At 39.5% G+C, this 14,623-nt stretch overlaps 1 protein-coding gene across 5 annotated transcripts in view; it reads left to right on the top strand.

The window, feature by feature from the left end:
* runx2b (RUNX family transcription factor 2b) overlaps positions 1-10,963 on the top strand; it is a 45,760-nt gene extending 34,797 nt beyond the window's left edge. For 3 of the 5 annotated variants that reach the window (XM_023952691.2, XM_011491362.4, XM_078942342.1), the window contains 3 exons: positions 652-816; positions 3,396-3,557; positions 7,760-10,963. In XM_023952691.2, the coding sequence (XP_023808459.1) occupies positions 652-816; positions 3,396-3,557; positions 7,760-8,235 (803 nt within the window). In that variant the 3' untranslated portion in view covers positions 8,236-10,963. The remainder of the gene's footprint in view (positions 1-651; positions 817-3,395; positions 3,558-7,759) is intronic. The other 2 variants (NM_001104850.1, XM_078942344.1) reach the window with 2 other exon arrangements.
* Positions 10,964-14,623: the final 3,660 nt, after the last annotated feature.

Here is a 14,623-nt window from a genome sequence, read left to right as displayed (position 1 = left end):
TCTGTACTCTGTTAGACTCTGATTGGGTGGGTCATTGTATTTTTGTGATGGACATTTTTCTGCATTTTGTCTTCCAGTGTCATATAAGCCCATGGGGGCTGGGCACATAGTGCGTGACACTTTAATAAAATCAAACTCAACTCAACTCCAGAAAAAGTTCTATTTATATCCTTTCAGGCTCCAAGGCTTGCTAGCTGCTGGTGTTTCCTGTGACGTAGATGGGCTTTACGCTGTTGTTTTTCCCTGAAACCGTTCGCTCAGGGGTGGACGCTTTCGCTCAGCGCGCTGCCACTGAAAGCATGTCGTTGTTGGCAGAAAGACAGAACTAGGCATAACACCGGGAGCTTCCAGCGCCGTGTAGAAAAAATAAGAGGTGCTGGGATTTGCTTGCTGTAACTTTATGGAGCTGCTGCTGTGGTGCGTTCATGGCCATCATGGACAAAGCAGAACTAGATTAGTTAAGAGTTACTAGATTTTGGAGAATAAAGATCCTTTTTTAATCAGTCATAGGTCGACACTGATTGTGCTGAAATCACCATTGCAGCCCGGTAAACAAATGAAGTACATCGGATACGTTTAGGTGTTTGATTTAATCTTGTTTTGTCCCGTCTTACCCGTTTAACGTCCCCTCCTCTCCTCCTGTTTGCGCAGGGCATCGTCAAAAGCTGGAGGACCCTCCAAAAACAGGCTTGTTTCCGGACCGACTTGAGCTGGAAAGGATGCGAGTGAGAGTCGCCGTTCCCACTCAACCCCCAAGGCCGTCCCTGAACACAGCCGCCAACTCCTTCAACCCCCAGGGTCAGACGCAGATCACAGGTGAGTCATCAAAGTCGGCCTTTACCTGCACAGACACCTCTGCAGATCCTTCCAAAGAGTTTTCTGATTGTCCGGGAAGTAAAACCACTTACTGGTATTAGGAGACCTTACAGTTGTTGTCTGGTTGTTTTTCCGTGCATATTTAAATTAAATAAAACCTGGGGGTTACACTCACCTGTCTTCCCCTCCACGTGGTTTGATCTTTGCAGCTCCAAGCTACCCAAAAGCCCCTTCACCCAAAACAGGAAAGAGCTTCAAGCTTCAAGTCACTTTTCTTAAACATGTCCTCCAAAAGTTAGACACCAAAATGATGCAGCTGCTCAAATAAGGGCTTTCCAGCAATTATCTAAAAAAGCACAAATAGCTAAATTGACCATAAAGTATCAAAATAACTATAAAAAGTTTCCAGATTTTCTTTATTTTAAATCTAATATGAACATTTCGTCTTTAAAGTTCTGTCCATAATAACTGATGTGTCGATATCTTAGTCAAAGTGATCTGCAATCAAGTTTGTCATTAAATGTGATGATGATAACTTGAGATATTCACATAATTACTGCAGAATGTGGTTAGGGCTCGTCATTAAAAAACAACCTGAAGAATTAACCCCATAAAGAACGACTATTAAAAGTATAGCATCTTATTAAATGGTCAGTAACTCACAAAAGCTGTGATAACAGCTGCTGTTTGACTGGGCTGCCTCTATTTCACCTATTGTTCACCTGTTTCATGGCCTTGGCGCAAACTTTTGCCAAATGTTCAGTTTTTGTGCTACAACCAACCCACAGGAATGTCCAACTTTCATTTCAGTCGTGTGACAAAGCTCTCCAGGCCGTCCAGGAGTTGTTTCTCGCACTTTCTAATAAACAAAAGCTCATTTAAGAACAATTCTAACGCCCCTCTGTTACTATTTTGAAAAAAAGACCTTTTTTTTAACTTATTAAGAACTTAAGCCAGAAACCGTGGATCACTTCAAATCTATGAAGTCTTTGGAAATGTTTTACAAATCCAGTTCCTGATAAGTGAGACAATAACAAACTTTAGCAGCGTGGCTTTACAGAGTCTTTATAACACAATGAATAAATGTTTTAAAAACATTTGAAACATGTTTGTGCTTACATGAACCAAAATGTCAGCAAAATTACTTCTCAATGTGTTTTAATGAAAAAAGAGAATCCAAAAGTGTTATCACTGTTAAGACTTTCTGTCTTTATGTTGCAGCTAAAACTGTTTTTGCAGCCCTATGTTTGTTGTAATTAATGCTTTTTAGTACAATGTTGCACAAAATGTATATTTACTCATATCAGATGATTTGTTGGACACATCTCCTGTTTGAAGCTGCAGAACTGCTGGGATCAAAACAAGGCAAGAGCATTCAAAGCTCAGGTCATCAGGGCTTACTTTATAGACCCACTCTACAGAAAATTGTGTTTTCAACATGTTCTTGTAGCATTTGTCTAATGTTGGAGGACATATAAAAAGAGAATTCTGCTTAAAATTGCATTTCTGATCATTTCCTTATTCAAATCGTTGTGAATCGGGAGCAGACGAAAAAATGCAGTTTGAAAAAGAGCATATTTGTGACATAGAAAGCACGCTAGGCGGGCCACAAGCTTGTAATAATACAGAGAGCTCTCAGCAACAGGGAGGGGAAGGGGGGCGGGGTTGCTGCTACAACTCAGAGGTGAATTTCTGATGAACTCCTGCTGTCCCTCTGCAGACACTATGTCCTAGAAAACATCACAGGATTTTTAAATTCAGGCCAAAATCAAAATTGAAAGACCTCTTGGGACTCGTTGAAAATAGATCAAACGATGACCCGAGTGTGACTTTAAAGTTTCACTGCTGTGTGAAAAAGCATTCAGAGGAAGCTGCCTCGGTGTGAATCTGCAGAACCACTCGCAGAATGACGTCATTCTAGCCGTAGGCGGCCTGTTTCAGGTTTTGCTTGTTTGTTGTTTGTGTCGGTGATATTAGATTTCAAAGTAAAAGCACTAAAGGACGGAAACAGGGCCGGCCCTGGCTTGCATGGAACCCTAGGCGAAAAGGAATCCTGGCCCCTCCTCCACCTAGCATAGGCGGCCAGCAGCGCCGAGCAAAGTTATTCAAAAATGTTTATTTATGATTTTTTATTATTTTTACATTAAATTAGTGGTGTGGGGGGAAACAAGACAAATATATATGATTAGGATTTGGCTCCCCCCTCCAGCAGATGGCGCCCTATGTCGCCTATGCCCCTGGACAGAAAAGACGCTTAATCTTCGCTTTAGCTAACTTTTGTGCTTCGTTTTGTTGCTTTCACTCCGACTCAATGACAAACTGTGAGAGGTTGCTGGTCTGTTTACTGACTGGGTGAGACCAACAAAGATCTTTGTATCTCAGCAACTCAGACGATGCTGAATAAGGCAAACAGGTAGATCTGTTTACAGTCAAACCCTCCATTTGTCCCTACAGATGTTTTAGTGATGATTTAGCACCAACATGTGGAGCCTCTGGATGAGTCGACCTGTGATGATTCTGTCTTTCATTCTCTGTCCTTTTTTTTCTCTTTCTTCTCTCCCTCCATTTCTCCCCACTAGACCCTCGTCAGTCCCAGTCCTCTCCTCCCTGGTCATACGAACAGACGTATCCGTCCTACCTGAGTCCCATGGCGTCCCCCTCAGTCCATTCCACCACCCCCCTCTCCTCCAGCAGGGGCACGGGCCTGCCAGCCATCAGTGACGTGCCCAGACGATTGCCAGGTAGAAATCCTCCAACTCGTTAGGGGAAAAACGAGTTGTCACGGGGACAAACAAAAGCAGAAACGTTTACAAGAGGGGGAAAAAAAAGTTTACCAGCAAGCTAATTTAAGCTGTGAGTCACGAGTCGTTTCTGCAAAGAAGTTCAAATGACGTTTCAGCGAATAAACTAGATGTTTCCTTTTTTTCTAGAACTCCTTTGATCCCAAAGCAGCACGAGTAATAACAGGCCCACAAATAATAAGAGGCTTGAAACTTTAAAAGGTCCTGCAGTGATAGACAACTTTCTCAAGGCATTGTAGCTTGCAATATGTGCAGCATCTGTGTTGCAATTTGTTCCTCCTGAAATCTCCTGTAAAAGCTCAAGACAAGTTTCTCCTTCGTACACCTGTTTGACTCTCTGCCATGTGCGATTTTTTTTCCATCACTCTTTTTTTTTTTCCTGTTCTCCTCTCCTCTGTTTGTGTATGTTTATATACGTCTGCATGCTTGGAGCGATTCGGCGTTGCAGCCATGAATCAGACAGAGTTTCAGATCCAGCCAGCTGCTCCGCCAGCCTTTGATTTGTTTGGTCTTCCCCTTCGGCTTTCATCTCTGCGAGTGTGGAGCTTTGCTCTCGAGGCGCTGCACATGTGAGAGCGTGCACAGGCCCCGCTGCACACCTCGCACCTCCAGAGGGAAGTGCCGCTCAAATTCCTGGAGATCGTACAGAAACACTGCGATAAAGAGGCTTCGGCTTGTGCCGGTTTATCAGGTCGAGTCATAACATTTCATCGAGAAGGGATGTTTGTAAGACCCACCTCCAAACATTGGTCTTGCCCGTCATCACAGGCCGCCTTCCAGAATGAACAGTGGCTCCAACATTGTAAAGGAAGAGACAAGAGTTTACTGAACAATGTCGGTCAAGGGACAATTACTATTATTATTAGAATTTAATTGATCTGCTGGAAACTTTAACAACCCACTCCGATCTCCTTTTGGTCTATTTTCAAATCAGAATGCTTTATTGTCATTCTACATAATGATACAACTAAATCATAGCATCCTTGGAGTGGTAAATACTATAAATCTAATCAAAAAATATACAAGACCCAATAAAAATACAGGCATGAAAAAATAGAATAAAGAAAGTGTCCCCAGTTTTTTTTTTATCTATGCCATTTTTAAGTTAAAATAAAAAAACCTGTGTTATTTTCTAGATCATACTGTATTTTCTTTGGACTATAGGCCCCACCGGAGTATAAGTCGCATCAGCCAAAAAAATGCACAATAAATCATTATATAATTGATATATAAATCACACTTTTGAAAGAAAACTATTTAACAAAATACAGGAACATTTCATCTTGCAAAGCAAATCATAATAAAGGAACATCTGCACGCTTCACTACCACAGTAAAGCTTCACGAAAGGAGGAATCTAGTAAATTAGCTCAACATATGGACAATTATCAAGATAACCACATTATAAAGAACAAGCTAACAAGTCAACTAAACTCTTTATATCACTTCAAATCCATTGAAATTTTCATCCTCTGTGCCACTGGAACAACTCTGTAAGACTCAGCGTGGCATCTTCTTCTGCGTCGGTCTCAGTAGCAAATACTTTAACACCTGCAGTGAGTGCCCTCTAGTGGTTGTTGCTATTTATTTATTTTTAATTCTCATACAAGTTGCACCCAAAAAAACATGGTAGTTTCTGCAGAGCGTCAGTAGTTTATTAGAAACTTGCATCTAAATTGTGAGCTGGACCGTTGATGCACAGCAACCCCGCCCCCACTTCCCGACACCCATCTGTTTTTTACATTCTCTCCTGCTAGCTTAAAACCCTTCCGCCCACTAGGAACATTTCAGCTGTACAGTTTCCACCAGATGCCAGCTCGGACGAGGCAAACAAAGACGTACACGGATCTGATCGTCTACAAGTGGATGCATCAGAATGGAGCGGAGCAGGGAGCTTCTTTCTAGCGTATTTTCTACGTAACAAATACGATCTTTTTCAAACCAATTTTTTTCTTAAATACAATTACTCAGACATGCAACTTTAAGCTTGATTATTTTTATATATGTTCTCCGTCATCAGAAAAGTGCCACAAGACCATGTGAAAACCACCTAAACACACTTTTTATCAGAGTGGGTTCATAAAGGCTTTTAATTGGCAGCATGTGCTATCTCGCCAAAAGACTCTGCAATGCCGCCATGCGCATAAACTCGCCTCCTCTTCCCTCGTCTTCCCCGCCACCCCCTGTCCTCTCACAGCAGACATGGTGACACAGAAGACGCCTGGTGATTTATGATAAGAGCGCCATGGCTGGACTAAACCACCATGAGGCGACGGGTGGGAGGGGGGCAAAAAAAAAAAAATAGTCCTTAAACTCTTCTCCCAGCAAAGAGCTCACCGCAGCCAGTTAGTGGTTTTTCCTTTTTTTTGGGGTGGGGGGTGGTATTCTTTAAGGGATGAAGCAAAATGAGGGACGAAACAGCTAAATGGAGCAGCTCCCTTTTTATTATTATTTTTTTTATTTTTTTTTTGTGAAATCCTGGAGCCGACGGGAGGCGAGGAGAGGAGCCACATCAGAGCTCAGCCCTGCCTCATTATGGATCTTATGGAAACTGTTTCTGCTCAAAGTGTTTCCACATGTGCAGCTCCTGATTCATCCCAACTGCTTTTTTTTATTTTTTTATGTGCGTACTGTATTCACACACTACCCCGCCCCCCTCGCATACACACATGCACAAACTGTTTGCACGTGCATTTGCATGCATAAACAATTATATTGATAGACACAAACATGCTTCAACACACACAAATTTTAGGACAAATGTGGGATGGACTTTTTTGTTTTGACGATTAACCCTTTCATGTCACAATTCAATTCCATAAATATAACAGTTTCCTATCATTGCTGCATTTTTCTGATGATGGAGCACAAATATAAAGAAAATTTCGCTTTAATTTTCATAGAACCTGACCAAAAAATAAAACGTATTGTCCAATTTTGAAACTGTCACTGAATAAACAACAACAAATGCAGTTTTTATGGTTATAAAAAGAAAAAAGACATCATTATTTTTTCATGATTGACTTTAAACTTGAAATCAGGATGATAATGACCGTAAGGGCCAAACTTTTCTCTGACTCTTTCTCGGACTCTAATCTGTGTTGATAAAAATGTTTGGATTGGAATTTCATTCAGTTATTGGTGATTAATATTCCTGAACACACACTCCAAATCTGTTTTTGGTGTTTTTAACATGTTCTTGTGGCGTTTTCCCGATGATGGAGGAGAACATTAAGCCTAAAATTATATTTCTGAGTATTTCTATAATCAAACTGTTGTGAATCATGAAAAAATGCATTTTGGAAAAGGCTCGTATTTGTGACGTCTTTGTTTTCCTCGTCTGAGTCTGGCTGCAAACTGTACGGATAGAAAGCTCCAAGATTACTTCCTATTGCTGCTGCACCAGCACTGTTAGGTTGGGGGGGTGGGCTGTAAGCTAGCGGTAAAAGCGCGTAAGCAAAGAGTTCTTAGTTCTAGAAAACGACACAGGATTTTGGATTTTGGCCAAATACGGCATAATTGTAATGATGTAAATGATTTCATGATAGATCAAAAGATGATCGGGTGCATCTTTCGAATTAGCAACATACGGCATAAAAAGGCTTAAAGCAACAATTGATCGGTTTAAACATTTTTGTCAAATTAAACGTATTTTATTCATATCTTATTTGCAGAAACCACCTAAATGCGGCATGTCCAAAGTCCTGCACATAGGACGAATGCAGCCTGCATTCAAATTCATGCCAGCCTGCAGGCTCTTGTCATGAAATTCCCAAAACTACGTGAACAATTCAGTCACAAGTTACTGTAAACACGTGGCAGCGCTGTCGCACGACCCTTCCAGCTAATTTCTAAAATGTCAGCCATAAACAAAATGAAAAGATTTGTTTTTTGGAATCAGAACCACAGTGTTCTTTCCTATTATTTTCCCATTTATATGATTTACATTTAGAAGTTTAGACTTAGCCTTTAATAATATGTGACAGACTTTTTCATATGTGTTTTTGTTCTATCTGCAGAAAAATAGAAGTTATTGAAAAGGTTCAGAGAGTGGAAGCTGATTGGTTGCCCTCACACAGTTCTCACCCCAAATTTGCAAACAGTTGAACAAATGAAGGATTTTGTCTTTGTGTCCATTTTCAGGTTCTACTGACTTGAGCCCGTTCCCCGGTCAGTTCGAGCGCCAGTTCCCCAGCCTCTCGTTGACGGAGAGCCGCTTCTCCAGCCCTCGCATGCACTATCCGCCCACCTTCACCTACACCCCGCCCGTCACCTCCGCCATGTCGCTGGGCAGCGCCCACTACCACACCTACCTTCCCCCGCCTTACCCGGGCTCCACCCAGAGCCAAAGCGGACCTTTCCAGACCAGCAGCACACCCTATCTCTACTACGGCGCTTCCTCCAACTCCTACCAGTTCTCCATGGTTCCGGGCGGAGACCGCTCGCCGTCTCGGATGATCCCGCCTTGCACTAGCGCGTCCACCGGTACCTCGCTGGTGAACCCCAACCTGCCCAGCCAGACAGAAGGAGGGGTGGACGGCGACGGAAGTCACAGTAATTCTCCAACTGTTCTCAACCCTGGAGGTCGAATTGATGAAGCAGTCTGGAGGCCGTATTAGAGGAAAAGTGGGTGGAGAGAGGATGGAAAAAGCACAAAACCTTTTCAATTTTACGTTTAAAAAAAAAAGGGTTTTTTGGGGGGGCTCTCCTCAGCGATCTCTACCTGTTGCATGGAAATTAAAGTAGAGATAAAAAGAAACACAGACCTGCAAGAACTTGTCTTCCTGGAATGTGTTTTGACCACGGCACCACAAAGGGAGTGATTCTCACAGCAATAATAATAAGAAAAAAACTCTTCTGCTTGAGCAGAGTCATGCGGATAAGACTATATTTTCAGTTTTATATCGGTCTATAAAACCATACAACAATCTTTGTAAAAGACTGCCTCTTTTGTACTCCATTATGGCTTTTTGCAGAGCATGTTTTTGTACTTTGACAATATCAAGATGCAAGTTGAGCACTGAGTAGCAAGTGAGGAACACTTATGTTACCTTAAGTTGTGTGGAATTTGCTTTAAACCATTTAATTTAACTTGTATATTGTGGGTGAGACGTTGTAGATTGAAGCGATTTAACTTATAAAGCCATAAATTATGTTGTATTGTATTTGAAACTTGAGTCAAAGAAGTGTAATCTGAATATTTTTGTTTCATCTAAGTTAATTTTTTTTGTTTTTGATAGGTAATTTAAAAAGATTGAGAGGTTTACGTTTTTGTTTTTTCTGCATCTTGTAGCACCCAAACATGGAAATGACTTGGAATATGAAGCGTGTGAGTGTTGCAACAATGCTCCTTCTGCTCTGAAACCCACTTTGACTGATCCACGCCTTTCGAGGCCGGCTTCATCGCCGGGCGTCGACACACATTTGGCTCCAAATGAAGACGTTTGGTATTTCCCGAGCAATGACTCGCATTCTTCCTGTAGGCGAAACACCACGAAAGCCGAAAAATCACTTTCCTTTGTGGGGAAATGCATCTGAACTTCTACGATATTTTCTCATCTGAAATGCTTAATTGTGTGTTTTTTATCAAAGAAGAAGGAAAAATTGCCCAAAGATGACCACAGATGTATGAAAACAGACTCAGGACTGGAATACTTGGATAAGACCATAGATTTGATACTTAATTTACATTTTTTATTGAAAACAGGCAGCCTGTAAACTGGGGGGGGGCTTTTTAAACAAATCACTTAAAGGTAGTAAAATCAATCAGGCATTTATACCTAACAAGATATCCTATAATAATATATAAAAATCTAAAAACAAGGCGTTCCACAAAAGCGTTAAAAAGGGATAAATACTCTGATAGATTTACTTCAAACTGATGTTTTACAGTCAAACAATAAGTATTTTTTGTTAGTTTTAAGCAAATTGTATTTTCTGATTTTTATGAACCAGAACAATTTTGATTACAGACACACAAAAAACTAGTGTAATAATGCAAATGACTTGTTTTAGAACAAAATGTAAGCAAAATGAGAATCTCAGTACCCATCTAGCACTTATTCTTAGAACATAGTTTTCGTTTCCAAAACAATGACAATGATATTTATTAAACTTAAAAATACAAAACATTTGGGGTTTTCTTGAGTCTTAAATCAAGTTTCTTTTCTATTGTCAAGAGTTTGGAGCAAAAGGATTTGGACTCATTTTAATAATAGTTTTCTTCATTTTTAGATCCTACCTCTTAATGAGACAAACAATTCTCGGATTTTGATAAAAGTGCAGAGCAAAGAGAAGTTAAAACATGGTCAAATGTTTATTAATAAGATTAAAACATGGTGCATCAAATAGTTAGCAGTGTAGAAGCACAATAATGATGACAGTGACAGCTTCAACAAAACTAAGATCACTTTTATTTGAGTTTCAAACTTTAAAAAGGAGATGAAAAATTCCTTCCCTGATATTCCTTCAGGCTTTTATTTATCTCCAGATCATTTTTACCCGGAAGCAGTTTCTTGCCCTCCTAAGAGGGGGGTATTTTGCATTCCACGTGAGTTGCTTTAAAAGTGCTGAAGTTCAAGTGCAAAATCACAAAGATGATTGGATTCAGCTGCTGGCAGCAAACGGCAAACCAAAAGATATGGGAGACCTGTGTGTGTTTGTTTCATGAAGCACTTATCTGGGCTTGACTCGTGAGCGGCACTTGCGGGCGTCTGCCAGCAGGGCTCGCGGTTTCAGTCCTCAGTGCAGCCTTGACACTCACAGAATGGATAACACTTGGCCAAACAAACCATTCACACTCAGAGCTGAATCTAATCTCAGTTGGTTTTCATTATTATTTTTAATTTGGGGAAAAACTTGACTCCGTCTACATTTTTCATTTTGCAAAGAATTTCCCCACATTTTACAATTATTATTTTTTTAACCTGCGTTGTGACTTTTTTTTTCGTTAATCTGTTGCCATGGAAACATCACATTTTTAACAAACCCAGATGGATTTTTATAAACTGTTTACAAAACTTCGCAGCACTGAGATTCTCCTCTGCCTTCATGTTCTATTGTGTCCATTTTTGATTTTTTTTTATTGTTGTCATAAAAAAATGTGTATTATTTAATGATGGACAAGTATAATAACCAGGAACCGTGCTTTCTCTTTCTCCCATGTAAAGCTTGAATTCTTTTGCTTTTCTTCTTCCTCTCATGAGCAGGAATCAAACGTTTCTGCTTTCATAACAATCATGAATTTTTTGTTTTATTGTTTTCTTTTGAAGGGACAGACAACAGTGAGTGAAATTGGCATTGTGATTGTACATTGTTAAGAATTAAAGCAGATATTTTGTAACTTAATTTTTTTAATGTTAAAATAATTTCTTCATAAAACCTGAAGTTGTCTTTTATCCAAAAGGTCTCGCTGCTGCGCTGAAGGGACTCTACACTCTATCATCACACTCAACACTAGATGGATGAAAATGTATTTTTTAAAGCAAAAAAAAAGAAAAAGATGCATACTTTATATGGAGTATTTAAAAACTATTTTCCTTCTGTTTTTGCTATTTTGAATTTCAGGAAAAATATTTCATTGCAAATAAACACTGCAAATACAGGCTCCGTAAAAATAAGTTATAAGTTCTTACTTTTTCTATAAAAATAAACAAAAATGTGGAAAGAAAAGCGGTCTTACCAAGATTATTTTTAAGAAAAAAAATTCTAGTCACTATGTTTTCTAAAAGAATATTTTGTCATCAAAAAAGTTTCAGCATAAAATAGTTTTTCTTGTTAGACAGACCCAAACAAAGACACATTTTCTTCGTCTTCTTAATTTTTTTAAAATTCTGTTTTTGCAAGCCAAAGATTTTTTCCCAAATTTATATACAGATGAGAAAAATTCTCAGCGAAAATTCTGTCATAAAGAAAGAATAGAATAAAAAATACTTTTACATTTTTTTACATACTAACATTAAATCTAGGTCGGAAGGCAACCTGTAAAAAAAAAAAAAAGGAACATTTCAAATCTCTTTCCAAAAAAGAAAACATTAAATCTGCCGCAATAGCTACCTTATGATAATGCAAAATTGCATGTTTTATATCATCCTGACTACCAGAGAAGAAGAAAAAAAGTTTAAATCCACCAAAAACTGCAATTCCCAAAACTCCGCCCCTCACTTTTGGTATCACGGTAGTGTCCTCAAGAGGAGTTTATATATGCATATATACAGGTTTCATTCTGATACTCACACTGCAGGTAGTGAAGAGGACAACGTGGGTTTAGATTTCTTATAAAATATAGAAAAATATTTTTGGATGCTTTATTTATTGCAATGTAAGGATACCATTATATTTTGCTGAAGATGTAGTTGTAAGGAGGGTTTTTGCATGAATCTCCAGGATTTTAAACCTCTATTTGTATTATCCTAGAATGCTTCAGGAAGTGTTATTTTATGGAAGCACATTTAATTAGTTTTGTATCTGACCAACCTGTCATCTCCACGGGCATTATTTTTGGACAGAGGAGGATAGATGCCCCCTTCACTCCCCCAGTCCACAGCGCAGTCAGCCAGACTCCCTCCACCACTGCTGTGGCTTCATTTCAAAGTCTGACTTTGAAGCCAGGAAGATGGAAACAGGACCAGAAACAGAAAAAAACCGGGGAAGCTGTTTTACATTATTCCAAGACATAATAGAGCCGATCTGAGTGTGTACACATTCTGAAGTGCAGATCTACGCCATCTCCACTTGTTTGCTTAAGGTTCAGACTGGGAACATTCTCAGGATTTCCCTGAATATGGATTGTGTGGAAAAGAAAGGGAAAAAAAAGCTCCTGCTGGTTGCATTCTCAGCCACTTCTCGCAATTAGAATAATGAACTCTGGAGGAACAGGATCAAAACACCTGGAGGAATTAGCACACACGGAACAGGGGTCCATGAAGAATTCCCATCCTGGCGTCATTTGATGCTTCGCGCTGCAAATATTAATCTCAAGAAGAAAAAAGTAGTAACATGATTTCTCCTTTAACTTAACAAGTAATTGCATGAAAATAGATCAAAATCTAGAAACAGAAGCATTTAAAAGGGATTACATTGACAAAAAAAAGACAGTGTAATAGGTGTAAAGAACTCACTTTACAACAAAATCTTGGTAAAAGTTGGCGTGTTTCAATAAATCCTGATCAAGTCCAAAATGATCACTTATTCTTGGATCATAAATCTACATTTTTGTTTCCAAAATAATGAAAATAAATGCAACTTCCTTCAAAATAACATCCTTAACCAAATATTACAGTGAAATTTGAGTTTTTTATACCTAATTCAAGTTTTTCTTTCATCAGGAGTTTGGAGAAAAAATGATTTGGACTCATTTTAATCAGAATTTCTCTTAACCCTTGTGCTATCCTAGGCACTTTAACATTGGGAGTTGGGTCATCTAGACCCACTAGACAGTGCTCTGAACCTTTTTTCTTCAATGATTTGTGATCTTCACTGGTGTCCATGGATTACATGAAATCTTTCCACCTTTATCCACCTTTGTCATGGTAGGGAGAACACCTCACTGTAAGGGGGGGATCATCTAAGATAGCACAAGAGTTAATTGGACAAAACATTCTCATATTTTGAGAGAAGCCTTGACAGGTGTGAAGAAACGAGAAGTTAAAACGAGCTTTGACCTATCACATAGTCTGCATGCTGGAGCTGCTGAGTAGTTTCGCGGCAGCGACACAGATTTTGTTCTCGCTCTGGCATTATGCAACAAAGTACAAACAAGAACTTATGGGGAGACAAAAGCACTCCATTTGAAGGATTGTGCACACACAAACACACACAGGGCAACACAAACAGTTTACATGACCTCTGCGAGGGGAACGTTTCAGGTGAAAAGTGATACTCTGAGGCCTAGTAAAGTTCATCGTGTCTCCACTGAACTCAGCTGTGTCTTTTTATTTTTTTTTACTTGTAAACGGGAATCGGCACATCTTGATTTCTAATTTAGTTCAAGGATAAACTCAGCAGAGTGGGCTCCAACTGTTGAGTCAGCTTCTGCCTCCTAGAACCTCTGATACCGGATCATTTCTGCGCTCTACAATCCCAACAACAACTCAACGTGGGTGCGTTCAGTCCACGGCCACCGTGCGTCCTCCACCCCCCTGGAGAGTTTTACACTGTGACCCTTTCAAGCTGATGTGTACTTTGGCGCTCTCTGGTGGCTGGCTTTGAAACCTCAGCACCGCTCAGGGGCCCACCCATCTGGTTTTCAGCACAGTCAAGCAGGATACAGCCAAACGAGCACTTATTATGTTAGTTGGACTGAAGTAACACCCGGCGTTATGGCCAGACGCGAGTCTGCACATGAGCCGCACTCATGAGGAGCTGTTCAGCCTCACACAGTCAGGGGGGTTTCAGTGAAAACTTGTCTTTTGACCTGTCAAAAAAAAAAAAGAAAATGAAAAACGTTCAGCGGATTTGGGGGCTGATTTCAGACAGAACATTCCAGATGCTTTGGGTTGAAAGGCACCAGAACTTATTTGTGAGCTAAAGCGTGTCTGTGTTTGGAAACATTTGATGCTATAAAGCAGCGAGCTTCACAGTGTAACATGACTTTATGAAAGAACACTTGAAAAAGCAAAATGTCTGAATGTGATGATATCTGCCAGTACAGATTATGTTTTATCGTTGACATTCGGCACCTTAAAACGGAAGAAATTACTGCAAAAAATGCAACTGTCAGGACCACGGACAGCGACCAGACTCACAAAGCAATAAATTAAAATTATTTTTGTCCAAAACAACTAACAAAAGAGGAACAAACACTTAAGTACTGTAAATACGTATTAGCCAAGTAAAACAATATTTTTTTTTAGTTCTTACTAAAGTGCCCAATGAAATAGTTCAATGTTAAATCGATTCAATTTGATTTCAGAAATCCATTGGATTTATGAACCTACATTTTTCAATTAACTTATTATTTATTTATTTATTCATTCTTCTTGTCCAAAATATTTATTTTTTGGCTAA

The sequence above is a fragment of the Oryzias latipes genome, chromosome 24 (genome assembly GCF_053564925.1).
Source record: "Oryzias latipes strain Hd-rR chromosome 24, Olatipes_Hd-rR_3.1".
Taxonomy (NCBI): Eukaryota; Metazoa; Chordata; class Actinopteri; order Beloniformes; family Adrianichthyidae; genus Oryzias; species Oryzias latipes.
Note: the sequence above shows the minus strand (reverse complement) of the source record. Positions and strands in the feature narration are given on the sequence as shown.